At 41.4% G+C, this 18,826-nt stretch overlaps 2 protein-coding genes across 4 annotated transcripts in view; one reads left to right on the top strand and one right to left on the bottom strand.

Moving 5' to 3' along the window:
* Positions 1 to 28: 28 nt before the first annotated feature.
* LOC135524069 (rab GDP dissociation inhibitor beta-like) lies at positions 29 to 11,454 on the top strand. Its single transcript, XM_064951240.1, has 11 exons — positions 29 to 221; positions 708 to 815; positions 1,245 to 1,344; positions 1,835 to 1,969; positions 6,357 to 6,555; positions 6,970 to 7,101; positions 7,337 to 7,436; positions 7,641 to 7,812; positions 8,127 to 8,271; positions 9,900 to 9,954; positions 10,904 to 11,454. Exons 1-11 carry the CDS (start codon positions 177 to 179, stop codon positions 11,057 to 11,059), a joined length of 1,347 nt encoding a protein of 448 aa, XP_064807312.1. The 5' UTR covers positions 29 to 176; the 3' UTR covers positions 11,060 to 11,454.
* Positions 11,455 to 11,499: 45 nt separating this feature from the next.
* LOC135524066 (uncharacterized) overlaps positions 11,500 to 18,826 on the bottom strand; it is a 39,591-nt gene continuing 32,264 nt past the window's right edge. For all 3 annotated transcript variants that reach the window (XM_064951223.1, XM_064951222.1, XM_064951221.1), the window contains 7 exons: positions 18,340 to 18,820; positions 13,841 to 18,232; positions 13,514 to 13,639; positions 13,222 to 13,375; positions 12,873 to 12,978; positions 12,539 to 12,720; positions 11,500 to 12,356 (listed from right to left, as the gene is read on the bottom strand). In XM_064951223.1, coding sequence (XP_064807295.1) covers positions 12,256 to 12,356; positions 12,539 to 12,720; positions 12,873 to 12,978; positions 13,222 to 13,375; positions 13,514 to 13,639; positions 13,841 to 18,232; positions 18,340 to 18,820 — 5,542 coding nt within the window. In that variant the 3' untranslated portion in view covers positions 11,500 to 12,255. The remainder of the gene's footprint in view (positions 12,357 to 12,538; positions 12,721 to 12,872; positions 12,979 to 13,221; positions 13,376 to 13,513; positions 13,640 to 13,840; positions 18,233 to 18,339; positions 18,821 to 18,826) is intronic.

The following is an 18,826-nucleotide window of genomic DNA, read 5'->3' on the forward strand; positions in this document are numbered from 1 at the left end:
GAAAACGTCGATTAGACATGCGCAAAAACATCCGCCAACCCACAGAGAAGGGTACGTTCACGGGTATCATTACCTGCGCTGTGCAGCCGAACAACTTCTTAAACTATCAAACAGCCGTTCCATTTCCACTAACAAAAATTATATATTTAGGGATAAAGTACAGAAGGACACTCAGTATGGATGAAGAATACGATGTTATTGTTCTTGGGACCGGCCTAACGGTGAGAACTGACAACAGCAATATAGTACAACCGTCCAACAATGGTCACAGCTACTAACCTAGATGTGTAGGCTAATCTGTAGGCTAATGTCATGGCCAACAAGCCGCTAACTCACGTTAGTGCTAAATTAGCTTGCTTGCTCGTTTGTTAGATCTCAAATTTCAGATTTTGTTTCTCAGGAAATCGGTGTCTACTGTGATTCTCATTAGTCTTATCCGAGTGTGGTGATACTTTCCCCGCTCAGCAACAAGGGACAACTCCCATACAACAGTATTTCCAGTTATTTTCCCTAAAGTAAAATGGAGCTAATTAGCTATGCTAAGTAGTTACTGTATCAGTTAGCTAGTTGTGTTTTTAGCTCGCTGGCCTTAAATTTGTCTTTACTGTGTTGTTTAAATTGTTTACACATTTAAAACATAAATGACAATTTTTACATATTTTTTTGTGTAGCTACCGAGCTATCTGACTTATCTTTTTCTTCCATAGGAATGCATTCTGTCTGGTATTATGTCAGTGAAGGGGAAGAAGGTGCTTCATATGGACAGGAACTCTTACTATGGAGCAGAAAGTGCGTCCATCACGCCACTGGAAGATGTAAGCAAAGACACACAAGATGAATATGACCCTTTTCATACTATAATGTCAAACCATACTTAGCTCACTGGGATATTTTCTTTACACATATTCCCTTCCGGCAACTATGGTGGATCCTTAACTAGGCCAGCCCAGTAATTGGTTTAACTTGGCTCAGTAGTGTCAAAAGGGTTTTAGATTATTAACCTTAGGTTCCACAGCCCCCACTGTGTGGTGCTATCACACAGATAGCATACATAATATAACATATTACTATCACTCACATCTCAGTGTTATATCAATACTTTGTGGCACGTCCTGAGTTTCAGATACTCAAAATCTGACAGCGTTATGTTTTATTGTTAAATAAACTAAGTCATTAATGAAATTAATGAAGTAATAATACAAAGTTTAATAATTTCTGTTTGTCTTCTTCTTGTCCTCCTCCAGTTGTACAAGCGCTTCAGTCTTCCAGGCAAACCTCCAGAGTCCATGGGAAGAGGTCGGGACTGGAGCGTGGACCTCATCCCAAAGTTTCTGATGGCCAATGGTAGGAAAGCAATGTGGGGTCTATTCAATTCACTAGGATCCCAAACGGAATGAAACTGTGAGGAACCAACATCCATTTGTCCAATAGAAACGTTTGTTTTCGTTGCAAAACATTTTACATTTGGAATAAAGGGCTTCTGTTGCAAAATGTTTTGTAATCGTCTTATGAATACACCCATGGTATTCCAGATATAATCCTCATTGATGGTTTGTGTTTATTAGCCATGACACAGAAGAAAGGGGACTGTACAGAAAGGGACTACTTGGACTTGTCCAAGAAGACGTTTTCATTTTCTTTTGCAAAATGTTATAAAATGATTTCCGCCACATGCCCTAATGAATACAACCCACATAAACAACTTTTTATGGATGTTATCAAAGGCTTCTCCCTCAGCAGCTTCTTTCATCTTGGTAGACATCAGGATTGTTTTGACATGTTTGCCATTGCATCCCTTAACAAACGTTACCTATTTTTTTCCTTCTATACCCAGGTCAGCTTGTGCGAATGTTGCTGATCACTCAGGTGACCCGTTACCTAGACTTCAAGGTAATCGAGGGCAGCTATGTCTACAAGAAGGGAGCGATCTACAAAGTGCCAGTTACTGAGACCGAGGCACTGGCCTCCAGTGAGTATATCAATGGGATTTTCATTTGCCTATTTCTATAATATAGGCTATGCCAGATGCTTTTATCCAAAGTGACTTACAGTACAGTGAGTGCATACATTTTTTGTCAAGTTATTAAGAAAAAAAGATTTGTGTCACTCCTAGGGCCGTTGAGGTGCAGTATTATCGCCAAACCGGCAGTCGAAGATCATGAAGTCAGTCAAATTCCATGTGACTGTTTAGTCATGGTAATTTGGCTTCTCCAATTAGGCTACTCAGCACTCTATTGTCCCTCTAATCACTCTGACATCAATGCAAATCTAATTAAACACTTAATGAAAGCCCATGAGCTCATGTTGCACAATACTTTTGACAGGCTATGCGATACAGGATATGCAATAGCCTCTATTAAAAAGAGGATCAGCTTTCTATATTTATTTATCAACTTTCCTAATAAACTCAGCAAAAAAAGAAAAGTCCCTTTTTCAGGACCTTTATCAGATCATTTGTAAAAATCCAAATAACTTCACAGATCTTCATTGTAAAGGGCTTAAACACAAGGCTTGTTCAATGAACCATAAACAATTAATGAACATGCACCTGTGGAACGATCGTTAAGACACTAACAGCTTAACAGACGGTAGGCAATTAAGGTCACAGTTATGAAAACCTAGGACACTAAAGAGGCCGTTCTACTGACTCTGAAAAACACCATAAGAAAGATGCCCAGGGTCCCTGCTCCTCTGTGTGAACGTGCCTTAGGCATGCTGCAAGGAGGCATGAGGACTGCAGATGTGGCCAGGGCACACTAGGTGAATAATTCTAATCATTGAAATGCTAATCCTTTGCACATGAACGGCCGCTCATTCGAGAATAATTGCAATGTATATATTTACTCCGTTGAAAACACTCATCATCCTGTAGAGTTCATCAAAGTCTCTGCTTAACTTTCCCCTGAAATAACAATGTCTTTCATGGTTGTAGGTTGGTTAGAATGGATACTTCAGAGTACCATTCGGTAATGTTCTCATAGAATAGATGCTTCGTCGGTTGTCGGTATTCTCAATCTGGATTTATGTCATTTCTAGCTGCAGAATAGTAATTATGTGTCTAAAATTTTGCTTTTATTCTGTAGTGATCAATAGTCTCAGTTTAACCATTTCCAGCCGTGTAGCAAAACTACAGCTGTATGATCTCCGTTGCCTATAGAATTGTAGCCATTCCAACTTGGGGACGACGTCCTGGAGTTTTCTGACTTCTTAACCATCCGAGACGTCCAGCTTACCGTGGGTCTCTTTGGCATGAAATGTAAATTTCGTCATGGGTGGTTTTATACTGTGGAGTAGAAAAGGGTGGTTGACACCGACGTAATTTCTATGCTCACATGGGCGTGGCCGCTGACTAGTTAATCTTTATATGAAAATCCTTAGTCTCGTTTAGAAGGTTACATCTTTTCACAAATAGTTTCATGTTTAATCACATACTTTTCACAATATTTAGATGTAAACCTGACAGCTGGGAAATGTACACTTTAACACAGTGGTTCTCAACTGGTTTTGCCTGGGGACCCAAAATTGACAATGACAATTTAGTCGTGATGCAACATTATGGACTGTTGTATTGCAGCTATATTTTAACGTTGTATTGCAACTGCCATCTTGGGCAGGCTTCACTTGCAAAATAGACTGTCTCAATGGGCTACTATTATGGTATTAAAGAAAGTCATTACACAGCCATATTAACTGAGAACATTTATTATCAATTCAAGAGAATAAGCCATTTAAGGCAATCAGTTCAGGAGTGGGTGTAATAAATTATTAGATTCAGAACATGCCATCGAAACCAGTCCAATAATGTTAATGAACAGTAACGCATACCAGTGTTTTAAAATAGAAAATGACAATCATTAGGATTTCGTAATCAGCAATTACCATATGAATAGCCTCACAACCTTGAAAAGGTGTACATTTTTAACCAGTTCAATGAAATGTATATATGAATGTCAGAATGAATTAACAATAATAATGAACATACTGAACAATAACTAATTTACCTGTTTATTTAGTGTGTGTGTGTGTGGCCCATCAGTGGGAAAACTGGGGGTGATTCTTCAGTTTGATAAGTTTATTCATGTCTGGGCTGATGTTTGACAGGGCATCTCGGAGGTCATGCTGGCTGTCCAGTTTGTTTCTGCTTTTAGTTTTTCAACTGCATAGCAGAGAAGCCACTTTCAGAGATAGGTAGTGCTAAACGGTAACATGATTCTGATTGCCTGACAGACGAGAGCAGCATACTCTCCCACTACGCTGCACCAGAACTGTGGCAGTGTCATTTCCGGAATGTGCATGCTCAGTCCACGATCAAATGACCGCTCAACCAGCTGATCCTCTTCTTTGCTTAAGAACATGACGCTTCCCATCTCCACTCAAAAGGTGTCTTGTCTCCTGTTCTCATCCAGGAAGTAGTCACACAACTTTCACTTCAGCTTGACAAGATGCTGTTTAACAGTTTTTTTTTTCAGCGTGTTGCTGTGTGCTTTGTTGATCAGATTCTGAATCTTGAAATCATCATTGGGAAACATGTCAATCCTACCGTTAGAAATATTTGCCCAAACGGTAAGCTTCATCTTGAAGGCATCCACTTTGTCCCTCTGTTCAAATCGATTGTTCCCCATCCATTGCTTTGTCACAGTGAGCGAATTTAGATAACCAATATCTGCCCCCCCCTCCCCCCAAGTTGAGAATCACTGCTTTAAGAGATACAGTTGTGTGTTTCCTGTCCTTCATGAGATCACCAAATGAAACACACTCGACATGACTGTCCCTTAAGTGTCCACGGATCATTCTCAAAAGTAGAAATATTGTTCAGTTCTCGCATTTTGTGGATTAGGGGTTTTGAACTAAGGGAAGCTCTTTGTTCTGGTAGACTCTCCCCCTGAATTCTGCATGGCAGTTTCTACCAGGTATTTATGACCTGTCATAAAACTGTAGAGAGGGGGGTGATGATGATTCTCCCCTGAGGGCACGTCATGATATTAGTTTATCAACATTTTAAGCTAAACGGCATCCCACAACTATCCCAGACTATGTTTGGAATATTTATTTCTCGCACAATAGAATAGGTGAACTTTTTTGTACTATGGTGGATAGTATATTGACGTAGGCTAGTGCTTTTGCTGTTCGTTAGGCCAACTCATCTTGTTGGCTGAGGAAAAATAAAATAAATCTGGACAATTCATCCAATATCTTCAATATGTGCCATAGAATTGGATAAGGACGCACGCAGTTCAGTCTTCAATGTGTCTGTCTTCACTTGTTGCCTGTGAGAAAGACCCGATCACGTGATTGAGAGCCATGTGACTGAGAGGTGCTTCGGCACGTTGTGGGGAGAAGGGAATTATAATTATTATATTACATAAATAACTCTAAATTAAGCATATGAAATTAACTGTTTCTTTGTTAACCGTTAAACACAGAATAGCCGCATGGGCGCACTCCCTCATTGTTTGGAGAAAATATCCTTTCTATTTTATTCAGCAATGTTCAATTGTATTCTTCATACTATAACATAATTATACGGAATTCTAAGCAAATCTTGCCTGGTAAATGAACTAGTAGCCCACAGCCAGGGCCTAACATGAGGACAACTCAGTATGCTATTCTGTTATTCTGAAATACACTACATTTTCTTTAGACCTGTCTAAAATTAAATAATGGATTTATTGTGATGGTGTAGGCTATATTACATGGATTTATTAGACTTTTTAAAATGTAGATGTTCCAAAGGTCTGCATCAGTGGCTTGTAGGCTTTGCGTGGAAGACAGGACATGCTAGATGTGTTTATGTTAACGGTCAATTACTGTGAGACCGGCAGGTAAATCAAGTATTCTATTAACTTATGCTATACAGAGTGTACAAAACATACAAATATTTAAGTGCCTTTTGAACGGGGTATGATATTAAGTGCCAGGCACACCGGTTTGAGTGTGTCGAGAACTGCAATGCTGCTGGGTTTTTCACGCTCAACATTTTCCTGTGTGTATCAAGAGTGCTCCACCAGTCAACTTGACACAACTGTGGGAAGCATTGGAGTCAAAATGGGCCAGCATCACTGTGGAACGCTTTCGACACCTTGTAGAGTCCATTCCCCGACAAATTGAGACTGTTCTGAGGGCAAAAGTGGGGGGTGCAATTCAATATTAGGAAGGTGTCCTTATTGTTTTTTACACTGTGTATACCACTTATAGCAGAAGCTTTTATCCAAAGTGACTTAAGGTGAGTGAGTGCAGGAATTTAAGCCACAAATGAACCCACAACCTTTCAACTGAGCCACACAGGACCACATTCTTAGTCTTATTTCAAAAGGTTTTTCTTTTTCTCTCTCATTGACTTTTTTGCACCCGCTCAGGTTTGATGGGGATTTTTGAGAAGAGACGTTTCAGGAACTTCTTGATCTTCGTTGCCAACTATGATGTGAACGATCCCAAAACCATGGAGGGTGTCGACCCCAACAAGGCGACAATGCGTGACCTGTACAAGAAGTTCAGCCTGGGCCAGGATGTGATGGACTTCACTGGCCACGCCCTCGCGCTCTACAGGACAGACGAGTAAGTGGCTATATCCGAAATGGCACCCTATTCACAATATATAGTGCGCAAATATTTTACCAGGGCCCATAGGGGTCTGGTAAAAAGTAATGCACTGAATAGGGTTGCCTTTTCAGACACAGACTATCAACCTTAATATATATTTGTATGTTTCTTACTGTTCTATTTATCATTTTATTTATTGTGAATGCCCATATATGGTAATAAGTCACATGAAAGATTTGTAGGCACCAATCAATAGCCAAGATAGTCAGCTTTTGCAGATAGGGATGAATTGAATAAAACAAATATAATAGGGTCCCCAAATATGGGGACTTTACATTTTAAAGTGTCAAATTTAAAATATTTAGAAGCATTTAGGATGGCTTATTCATGAACGTTATAACGAAGTGTTATCTCTTTGTTTGATCTCAGCTACCTGGACCAGCCCTGCATCGACACCATCAACAGGATTAAGCTCTACAGCGAGTCTCTGGCCAGATACGGCAAGAGTCCTTACCTCTACCCTCTCTACGGCCTGGGGGAGCTGCCACAAGGCTTTGCTAGGTAAGATTCACTTTACCTCCTCACTGCCATTTATCATTTGTCCATCTTAAGCCTTTTGGTTGATGAACCCAAGGTTTAATTCCTGCAGGGATCACATACTTGCACGGTAAATGTTCTACACTCACTGCACCATGACTCTAAAAGCGTCTGCTCAGCGCCACTAATAGTAATCATATGAACCCATCCCATGCTCCGCTATTCACCAGAGTCTTTGAATTGATCTCTCTTCCTCTAGGTTGAGTGCTATCTATGGTGGGACCTACATGCTGAACAAGCCCATAGAGGAGATTGTTATGGAGAATGGAAAGGTAGTGGGGATCAAGTCAGAGGGAGAGGTGAGATTTTGTCAAATGTGTGTATATATATATAAAATATTGTTTGATATTAGTTCTTAATGGCGATTTAATTAGGGTGGTGTATACAACCAACGGATTTTGAATGTTTCCAGATGGAAGTTGGCTAACCCTATGCCTTACCCAAAACGTAAACTTCACCCTTACTCTAACCCTAACCGCTACCATCTCTCCTTCCCTCTCTAGATAGCCCGCTGTAAGCAGCTGATCTGTGACCCCAGCTACATCATGGACAGAGTCAGCAAGGTCGGCCAAGTGGTCCGTATCATCTGTGTCATGAGCCACCCCATCAAGAACACTGGCGATGTCAACTCCTGCCAGATCATCATCCCTCAGATCCAGGTCAACAGGAAACATGGTGAGACTCCTGGATACCTAGCCTACATAAATACTTAATAATACATTCGTAACCATACATACCACATTAAGCAGTAGATAAGCGTTTCATAAATCCTTGTGTTGAAATTAAGTTGTAACTGAAATATGTTGTGACTTTTTGAATGGTATTGACCGTGTTCATTAGGCACCAAATAGAATTGCAAAAATGGGGAGGGATCTGGAAAAAATGCTAATTTTCAGTTTCAAAACATTTTGCTCGTTTGTATATCCTACTGAACACCACCTAGTAGAGCTTAGTGAATATGTCACTGATCTGTTGTGTTTTCATTTTAGACATCTACGTGTGTATGATCTCCTCGGCCCACAACGTGGCAGCGCAGGGCAAGTACATTGCCATCGCCAGCAGCGTAGTGGAGACCAATGACCCAGAGAAGGAGCTCAAACCGGCCCTGGATCTATTGGAGCCCATTGAACAGAAGTAGGCCTTTGATTCTATGATACTATACAGAGCATTCGGAAGGTTTTCAGACCCCTTCCCCTTTTCCACATTTTGTTACGTTACAGCCTTATTCTAAATTTGAATAAATAACAACATTTCCTTGTTAATTTACACACAATACCCTATAATGACAAAGCGAAAACAGGTTCAGACGTTTATTCAAAATAAAAAACAGAAGTACCTTATTTACTTAAGTATTCAGACCCTTTGCTATGAGACTTGAAATTGAGCTCCTCCTTGAGATGTTTCTACAACTTGATTGGAGTCTGCCTGTGGTAAATTCAATTGATTGGACATGATTTGGAAAGACACACCTTTCTATTTAAGGTCCCACAGTTGACAGTGCATGTCACAGCAAAAACCAAGCCATGAGGTTGAGGGAATTGTCGTAGAGCTCCGAGACAGATCTGGGGAAGGGTACCAAAAAAGGTACAGCATTGAAGGTCCCCAGGAACACCGTGGCCTCCATTCTTAAATGGAAGAAGTTTGGAACCACCAAGACTCTTCCTAAAGTGGCTGCACAGCCAAACTGAGCAATCGGGGGAGAAGGGCCTTGGTCAGGGAGGTGACCAAGAACCTGATGGTCACTTTGACAGAACTCCAGAGTTCCTCTGTGGAGGTGGGAGAACCTTCCAGAAGAACAACAATCTCTGCAGCACTCCACCAATCAGGCCTTTATGGTAGACTGGCCAAAGGGAAGCCACTCCTCAGTAAAAGGTACATGACAGCCTGCTTGGAGTTTGCCAAAAGGCACCTAAAGGACTTCCAGACCATGAGAAACAAGATTCTCTGGTCGGATGAAACCAAGATTGAACTTTTTGGTCTGGAGGAAAGCTGGCATCATCCCTACGGTGAAGCATGGTGGTGGCAGTATCATGCTGTGGGGATGTTTTTCAGTAGCAGGGACTGGGAGACTAGTCGGGTCGAGGGAAAGATGAACGGAGCAAAGTACAGAGATCCTTGATGAAAACCTGTTCCAGGGCACTCAGGACCTCAGATTGGGGCTAATGTTTCCAACAGGACAACAACCCTAAGCACACAGCCAAGACAGCGCAGGAGTGGCTTCAGGACAAGTCTCCGAATGTCCTTGACTGGCCCAGCCAGAGCCCAGACTTGAACCCTAAAATAGCTGTGCAGCGATGCTCCCCATCCAAACTGACAGCGCTTGAGAAGATCTGCAAAGAAGAATGGTAGAAACTCCCCAAATACAAGTGTGCCATGCTTGTAGCGTCATACCCCAGAAGACTTGAGGCTGTAATCACTGCCAAAGTACTGCGTAAAGGGACTGAATTGTTATGATTTTTTTTTTTTTTTACATTTATGTCTATTTTTTATACATTAGCAAAAATGCCCATGTCATTATGGGGTACTGTGTGTAGATTAAGGGGGAAAAACAGTTTTTATGAATTTTAGAATAAGGCTGTAACATAACAAAATGTGGAATAAGTCAAGGGGGTCTGAATACTTTACAAATGCACTGTGGTATGTTAGGGCTCACATCACTGGAATTCAATGCTGTAAAATTATTTTCACATGACTGAGGTGTAATGCACTTGGTTGGTTCCAAATTCATGTTTCCTTATCCTGTTGAAAACTTCTCTCCTCAGGTTTGTGAGCATCAGCGATCAGTATGCACCAACTGACATGGGAAAAGACAGCCAGGTGAGTACATATTTCCTAATCCTCTTGTTGTGTTGCACTTTGAAATCAACAGGAGGTGCAAACATTTTCTGAACACTAACCATGTTTCCATCCAGTTTTTATACAAGTAAAGTCATGTTTAAAAAAAAATAATAATAATAATGATAGCTGTAATGGAAACAGGAATTTTTGGTGTAATTTTATAAACGCCGACAGATAATTTGTTCGTTTGACATGGTGGGATCTTTTTGTGCCTGAAATGGCGGTGGTATCGACTTTGTGAAAATATTGATATAAAAACCAGCATATCACTTGACTCCAAATTTACCTCTATGGTGTGTGGTCCTCCCACTACGATTTGGGAAACCATGCAGTTATAAATGATGAATTTCCCAGGGTGGTGAAAGTGCAGGGTGATCAGTTTGATGCTGCTTTCCAATAAAAATCTAGGGTCTTATTCTGGTGACATTATGATTGATGCTTGACTGCTGTTCAACAAATAAAAATGTTCTCACTCTTATCCATAATAATCAAATAATGTAGACTAGCAAACCCACACAGCCTACCCGCACTACAGTATCTGCAAGATATTAGCTCGAGCGCAGGTGCCAAGACCAGGAGTAGGCACATTTTGCTTTATAACGCACATTTCTTTTAGGTAGAGTTGAAAATGTGATGGAAACGCATTGAACTTTAGATTTGTATTTGCTACATGAACATTTTAAGTGAAAAAATACATTGTGTGCACTGATTTTTATCGGCTACACGTCCATTTGGTGAAAACATAGCACTGGTGGGAAAATTCAGATATTTTCTTTGTATATTTTAGAATATTCGCATGAAAATCTGTCGCCAATTGGATGGAAACCTAGCTATAGCCTATTCAGTCATAGGCCTGTAGACATGATTTGAATACATCATTGGTTTAGACTTTTTTTTTCTTTCTTCTATGCATCTGGGATATCTGCAGATATTTATCTCCCGTACGTATGATGCAACAACCCACTTCGAGACCACCTGTGACGACATCAAGGACATTTACAAGCGCGTGATGGGCACAGAGTTTGACTTTGCAGAGATGGAGCGCACGAAGAATGACATCTTTGGAGACGCAGGTGATCAGTGATAGTGTCAGCATCATGTTAGTGTCCAGACAGCTCCAAATCTTAACGAACTGGTTTATAATCCAAATGCAGTGTTGGAATCTGTATCTATGACCCTTTAAAACAATGGAAATGTGTTTGTAGAAAAAAAATAAAGAAAAGTGTTTACTGGTATGCAGACAATTTTGGGTGGCTGCGTTTTATAATGAATTTGACAGTTGGTTAAGAACATGCAATGATCACATTGTGTACCATCATGAAGGTTTCTTCAAATTCTGACATGTGAATGTCGCCAAAGAGTTTTATTCAGGGGTTTATACGTAGTCTATAATTGTGATATAAATTGTATTTTTACATAAGGTAATATTCTGTGTTAAAGTGAAATAAATAAATATTTGATCTATAATAGAGAAACGAACCATGGTCACTCTTTTTCTGTGTGTGTATGTAAAAAAGGATGGAACATTTAGTCAATTTCTTTATCGCAAAGGTGCAATAAATGTATTTACAAACATACAAATAAATACACTAACACAGAGCTCTGCATTGAATCAGATGTCATCGTTAATCTATACAGAATCTACCTGTCATAGAAAATTATTAAGAATAAATAAATCTACACAATTTGATTTACACTAAGGAACCAAAAAAAGAGACTAAAACAGCAATACACAAAGCCTTGCTATAAACATAACTTACTGAGAATTATTTTATTCTTGCACCACAATGATTTAGATCAGTGTGTCTAACTCTCAATGACCCCCTAAAAAGCAGATTTTGGAGTGAAGGGGCATCCCCTTCTGAGTCTGGTTCTTCGAGGTTACAACGTTTCCCTTGCCACGGTTCTTCTGCTTGTTCGTTGGAGTCTGGGTCAGGTTCATTTAAATCACTTTGTGACAGCTGTTGATAATGTACACTGAATTTCTGTCTGTAATAAATCCTTTTTGTGGGGAAAAATGAATTCTCATTGGCTGGGCCTGACTGCCAAGTGGATGGGCCTGGCTTCCAAGCGGGTGGGCCTATGCCCACCCATGGCTGCACCCCTGCCCAGTCATGTGAAATCCATAGATTAGGGCCTAATTTATTTCCTTACATGAACTCTAACCGAGTAAAATCTTTGAAATTGTTACATTTTATATTTTTGTTCAGTATAAAAAGGGCTTTATAAATCAAATTTGATTGATCGTACTGAAGATTTCTGTCAGGCTTCCCCGTCAGTTTAAGAAATAGTGCAAGTGTCACTCTGAGAAATCAGCAAGAAGGAGTTAATATTCATTGTGAATATCCCATGTTTTGCAAACGCTTTGTCTGCCGTTGTGTCTGCAAAATAAAGAAATAATTGTCAAACTAGCATTCTTGCGACTAAGAATCCCTATATATTACAAAAATTGAAATGATTTCAATGTTAAAGGTCCTACTAATTACCCTCAATCAACCCCAAAATACTATACATTTAGCTAATCTTAACGAATGCAGTATAGGGGGAAAGTCTGATCTCTCACCAGTTATAAATACAGGTAGACGAGCTGATACGTTCTGGACCTGCAGGCGGACTAGACAGTGGAGGTAGTTGGGTCGTGTCCTTGAAATGACGTCACATTCATGGTAGGGTAAGACCTCCACCATTCCAGCCTCCTGGCAGTTGTCCATGAAGCTCTTTTTACCCTGTGCCTCAGCACTAGACCTGTAGAGGGAGGAATGATCAGTTCTGGCAGTGAAGTTTGAATCTTAGTTTCCTTGAATTACAAAAATGACTCTAGCCTGGATTCAAATAAACACAGTGTGTTTGATTATCTGCATTGAGATGAACATTTACAAGCGCAAGAATAAGCTTACCGTGCGCTCTCTTTCAACTTCCGGCTGTCTTTGTAATGCAAGAGCCATTTCCACTTCCCCTTTTTACTTAGCCCCTCAAGGAAACCAGACATTTTCTTAATGCTGCCTGAGAGAAATAAAGAGACATTGAGTAACTCACATACAATGCAATGTGGGAGGGGACATCATAGCCTGGCCCCAGATTTGTTTCATGCCAAACATCGGCCATAGCAGTTGGCAAGATGACACAAACTGATCTGGGACCAGGCTAGGGACATCATAGTTGCTTATAGAGATTGACAGTTGTGGAAACATAATGAAATGTAACAAATGCACTTTGGTCTCTTGCAAATTAGTGAAGTGTCCGTACTGAGACTGAGTGTGTCCAGTGCTGCTCCCTCAAACACCACAAAACCGCCTTTGCTGAAGAGTTCTTGGTGGGTCAGGTTCACAATGTCATCAGGGCGGTCAATACCAGCAAACAACACATTCTGAGACTTCTTCAATTCAAGCAAGTGAGGGACCTGAGGGGGAAACAGAAATCTCAAAATGACGACAATGTAATACAACGGAAAACGATTCAAAAGGCTGGATTTCGAAACTGGATTGCTTATTCTTTTCCAGGAGTTTGAGATACTTTTATAAGTCTACAACAGTCTTACCTCACAAATGTGTTCAGCAATATCTTCGTTCCTCAAGATAATGTATAGAGGGGATGAGGGACTATCCTTTCCAAGGCAGAATTGAGACTGTTCTACTGTTATGTGTCCCTCTGCTTCTAACAGCTCCTACAAAAATAACAAGCTTGTTTTTGAACATGGTGCAAAAATGAACTTTTGCTTTCATTGTACAGCTTATGATACGGTTTCGTACACTGGTCCCAGATCTGTTTGCGCTGCATAGGCTTTGGTCATTTGACACTGACCATAGAAGCTGGCAAGACAGCACAAACTGATCTAGGACCTGTCTAACACTTATGTTCATCTTACCTTTGTCTCGTTGAAGAATGGGTCATCTGATGTCACCAGTATGTAGAACCTGAACTTGTTCTTACATGACTGTTTCACAACAGAGTTCAGATTATCATGCAGGCTGTCATACATGTCCTTCTTCATCTGACCACATAAGTCTTTGTCTTTGCTTGGGGTTCGAGACTTTGGCAAACTGTTTCTCTTTGCTTCTTCTCTCTTGAGTCTCTCAGTTCTGTGTGGGTACTTTCTGCCTGCACAGACCTCAGTCATCATGGCATGGTACGCCTTGAAACTTTCCGCAACCAGATCTGAAACGCTGACATGCGTCATCTCACTGCCCTTTGTATAGGAGAGTTTTTGAAGATGCTGCGGCATATCTCTGTCTGTTTCTTCAGGCATACCCTTCCTTTCAGGCATATCTATTTTTAACTTCTGCCCTGCGAGTGAAGGTAGTCCCTCCCAGTGTTCTTCCGAGCTTTCCTGTTCCTGCAGGCTGGAAAAGTGCACTGTCACAGCTGGGCTACAGGAGGAAGCTCTTTCTTCTACAGTTGACCTGTGGTGTTTTGATCGGTTGTACCTGCTGCTGCTACTCTTCCTTTTACGTTTTAGCATCTGGTTCATTCTCTCTGAGAAGATGAGGGTCTCCAGATCCACAGAAGACTGAGTGAGGTCAGATTCATCAGTGTTATGTGTATCATCCCACCTCTTGGAGAACTCCAGAAAACTACTCGAGCCCTGTCTGTTTGAGTTCGGAGCTGTCCATGTGTGCGTGCTTGTTGAAGGTTTCAGAACGGGATAGTTTTCATAGGTGATTCTGTTTCCTTTGTGATCCAAAACTGTAACTAGGCATGGCTTTGCAAATGAGGAAACTTCCTCGTGCTCATCGTCCAAATCGATTTGGCTTTTGGAGGTGTTACCACTCCTCTCTGACCTACAATACTTTAACCAGTCCTGTTTGTTCTCTTCCATACGGGTAAATATTTTGTCTGATTCTTCAGACTGGAAGGTGACTGAAGAGGAAGTGCCTTGCTTGCTGAAGTCCAAAACATCATCAAATTCCCTTTTATCCCATTGCTGATACTCGCGTAAAGAGTTGATGAAGTCAAGTTTTGTTTTATTCAACTGGGATGTATTACTTGCGTGTTGGTCATCTGATATCCAATTTGTCTCTAGACTAGATTCAATGTTGTCTTGCTCTACGGCAGGCTCCTCACTTTCATCCATAACATAATCTTGCAAACTTGCAATCTGTCTCCTCATTTCGGTGACATATGGTGTGTTATACGGGTGAGGATTAGTGTTTGAGTGGACAGGGGCAGCGGTTTGTTTGCTTTTGACAACATCTGAAGACATAGGGTCAATATTAGTTTGTCCTTCTTTCCAGCTGTACTCTCCTCTGCTGCCTTCACTCTTGGAGAGATTCACAGTCATGGCAAGTTGTTGGCTGTATGGATGGGGCTCAGTAAAGTTGGGCCCTGAAAGGTTCTGAGAAGCTGCTGTAGGTCCACTTACTCCTGGGATATTCTGACGGATGGACTGTATGATAATCTCTGTTGACGCAGGACACAAGTTAGTGTCTCCCTCCAAAGCAATTTCACTCAAGTCCCGAGTTAATATTCTTTCTGTTGTGTCATTGGACAGGACTTCAAGGTGGGTTGATGGCACAGAGAATGCTGCTTTCTGTGTTAAGGTGCTATGGGTTTTGGGATAAGAGTCAGGGAACCTATGCAGTGAATTGTGACTTGAAAGAGCATACAGGTCTTGTTCAGCAGGGGTAAGTCTCATATTTGAATAAGGACTGTAATCGTTTTTTTCCTTTGAAGAAGTATAGGGGGTGTTGAGAGGTGTGCTAGTGGCGATTGGCTTCTTGTGGGGTTCAGTCCATAATTGAGAGAACTGATTACCAATGGCTTCCAGATTATTTGGTTTGCTATTGTTGTTGCTGGATTTACGCAACTCATGCAACATATTCTCTACAGAGCTAGGGCTGCTACCAAGACTTGGTTCATGTGGTTCACAATAAGCCTTTTCATTTTCAATAAGAGCAAAACCACTATTGAGGTTGGGACTGTTGGTGTCTTTCGAATCGGGCAAAAAAACAGTCTTCGGTGTGTGATGGTCATAAGACAATTCTGTAACGAAAGGTGGCTTATCTTGTGTAGGTGTTGGGCATCTGCTGAGGGGTTTGCCTACCCCACTGGCATCGCAGTTAACCAAGCAGCCACTGTCGATGTCAGGAATCGGGATGTAACCATCGTCCACGATAGGGGTTGGGTATCTACTGCCAGATTCAGTTGCCTTTGAAACTATTCTAAACATTTCACCTGAAAACAAATTATCACTATGACACACTGAAGATATTGTTGTGTCTTTCTGACACAAGTGAGTGTCGTGCACCTCTGTGTGCATGATATCCTTGCTATCCGTCTCTACTCCAATGAATGGTAATTCTTCTCCAATAAATGGTATTTCTATCTGAGCACGCATTGTCTCTGATGTCTGACTGTGTGAATGTAGAACATCTGTGTTTGAGATATCTTCCCTGGGAATTCCTGCTCCAATCAGTGGTATTTCTACCTGGCCTGTCAGTACCTCTGATGTCTCGCCTTGAGAATGTCGGGGCCCTTGTGTGTCAATATCAGATTTACTCTTACCCGGCATTGATGTCCGTTTCTGATCTTTAGAATCCCTAATCCCGTTGAAATCGGTCTCAACTGCTGTTGTTTTAGCTTCTCCTGAAACATCCTTGGACTGAATGGGTGTGTCGAACTCACCTACAAAAGGCGTGTTCCCATCACACAGTGGAAATACTCTCGTGGTCAGTACCTCATCGTTAGATTTAATCTCAACCTGCATCTCTAGCAGTACTCTAGTGGTGCCAACAGAAACATTCCCAACCTGTTCCTTTGGTTGTACCTCATCGGTGGGTTCTTCGTCTATATACAGCTTGCTATACAATTTCACAGGTAGTGTCGAATCATTTCCACCATGCACCACTGACGGTGTCTCTTTTTGGGAATCATTTTCATTATGTGATATCTCTGGTGGTGTTTCAGCCACAGAATTATTCCCACCACATACTGCAGGTGCTGCTTTATCTCCAGACTCTTTTTCATAATTCACCGCTGGTAGGGCCTCATCACCATTATCATTCCCTTCCTGCAATGCCGTTTGCGCCTCATTATCATTCCCTTCCTGCAATGCCGTTTGCGCCTCATCACCATTATCATTCCCTTCCTGCAATGCCGTTTGCGCCTCATCACCATTATCATTCCCTTCCTGCAATGCCGTTTGCGCCTCATCACCATTATCATTCCCTTCCTGCAATGCCTTTTGTGCCTCATCACCATTATCATTCCCTTCCTGCAATGCCTTTTGTGCCTCATCACCATTATCACTCCCTTCCTGTAATGCCGTTTGTGCCTCATCACCATTATCATTCCCTTCCTGCAATGCCGTTTGTGCTTCATCACCATTATCACTCCCTTCCTGCAATGCCGTTTGTGCCTCATCACCATTATCACTCCCTTCCTGCAATGCCGTTTTTGCCTCATCACCATTATCATTCCCTTCCTGCAATGCCGTTTGTGCCTCATCACCATTATCACTCCCTTCCTTCAATGCCGTTTGTGCCTCATCACCATTATCATTCCCTTCCTGCAATGCCGTTTGTGCCTCATCACCATTATCACTCCCTTCCTGCAATGCCGTTTGCACCTCATTTTTGGAGTTCCCATCATCCCGTGACACATCTTTGGGAATCTTTTCATCATGCATTGCTTTGAGTGCCTTACCAATGGAATCATTCCCAGCAAGTTGTGCATTGATTTCCTTGTTTGTGGTGTCTTTCCCAACATGCACTGCTTCTGGTTTTGCTGCTTCAACAGAATCCTCCACGCTAGGATATGCTTTGTGCATTTTTGACTCACTGCCATCACAGATGGCAACGTAAGACCCATCTCTGGGTTCACTTGCATTACGTTCAACTCTGTCAGCCATATTGGTAAGGTCACCATCCCCCAGCACCTCTGTGCATGACATTGTTTTGACTGAATCGTTATCTTGAACTTGTTGCGCCTCATCAACATCTTTAGATTCCATGGTTTTAAGACGTGCTATGTTTTGTTCTCCATCATGGCTCCTCTCTTCCTTTTGGATTTCCTTTTTGGCTTTGCCCTCCAAACCCCGGTCAATTCTTTGAGTCTCCAGGACCTTTTCTTGATTAATGTACACACTTGCTGCCTTTTCACACAAGAGAATGTACGATCCATCACTTTCCAAATTTCTTCTTTTAGGGGACACATCATTTTGGAGGGTACCATTGCTGTCATTGTCATGGGTGTTAGTTTCATCATCATCCAGTTCACTCGTTTTGTCTGACGTCATGCTGTCCTCACGGTCTCTGTAAACCTGTAGAGAAAAGAGACAAGCAAAATAAACAATTGTGTATTATGTCAACAAAATATTTATTGGAAAACATTTGTGCTTTACATATATAAATACATTTATTTTCTAACCTTTAACTCAAGACCTGTACTTTGTTTGTGAAAAGAGATGATTTCCTTGTGGAGTCCACTTTCTGGTTGGTATACTGAAGGACTTTTAAAATCTATTCTTTGCTTGGACTCAGGGGAATCCTTTGTGTCTACAGTGAAATCTAACACAGTCGAGGTTGTTTTCACTGAAAGGTCCAATGCCTCAGGTTCCAAGCTTAATGGTTGTGATTCTTTTTTACCCACATTACTACGGTCCAAAACGTCAGGTTCTGGGATCCTGGAAAGGGCAATATAAGCAGGGGAACTTGTCTTGGTCTCAGATGTAACCTGGGCTTGTACCATTCCATGATCCACTTCTGTAGAATCTTTTTCCTCCATACATAGAAGACTTGGGTCTGCCTGGAAGAACCTAGCAGTGGACCTGCTGTAGAAAAGACCTATCCACATGTGGATGATGAGCTGAACCTGTTCGTTTGTGTCCTCAATGGTGAAATCCCATGGGCTGTAC

Source organism: Oncorhynchus masou, chromosome 31 (assembly GCF_036934945.1).
Source record: "Oncorhynchus masou masou isolate Uvic2021 chromosome 31, UVic_Omas_1.1, whole genome shotgun sequence".
Lineage (NCBI taxonomy): Eukaryota > Metazoa > Chordata > Actinopteri > Salmoniformes > Salmonidae > Oncorhynchus > Oncorhynchus masou.

Bases quoted from the DNA above. Each gene is read 5' to 3' on its own strand.
- LOC135524069 (XM_064951240.1), top strand. From the start codon at position 177: ATGGATGAAGAATACGATGTTATTGTTCTTGGGACCGGCCTAACG. The intron at 816-1,244 runs GTAAGCAAAGAC...GTCCTCCTCCAG, and splicing joins CCATCACGCCACTGGAAGAT to TTGTACAAGCGCTTCAGTCT. The intron at 9,955-10,903 runs GTGAGTACATAT...GGATATCTGCAG, and splicing joins ACATGGGAAAAGACAGCCAG to ATATTTATCTCCCGTACGTA.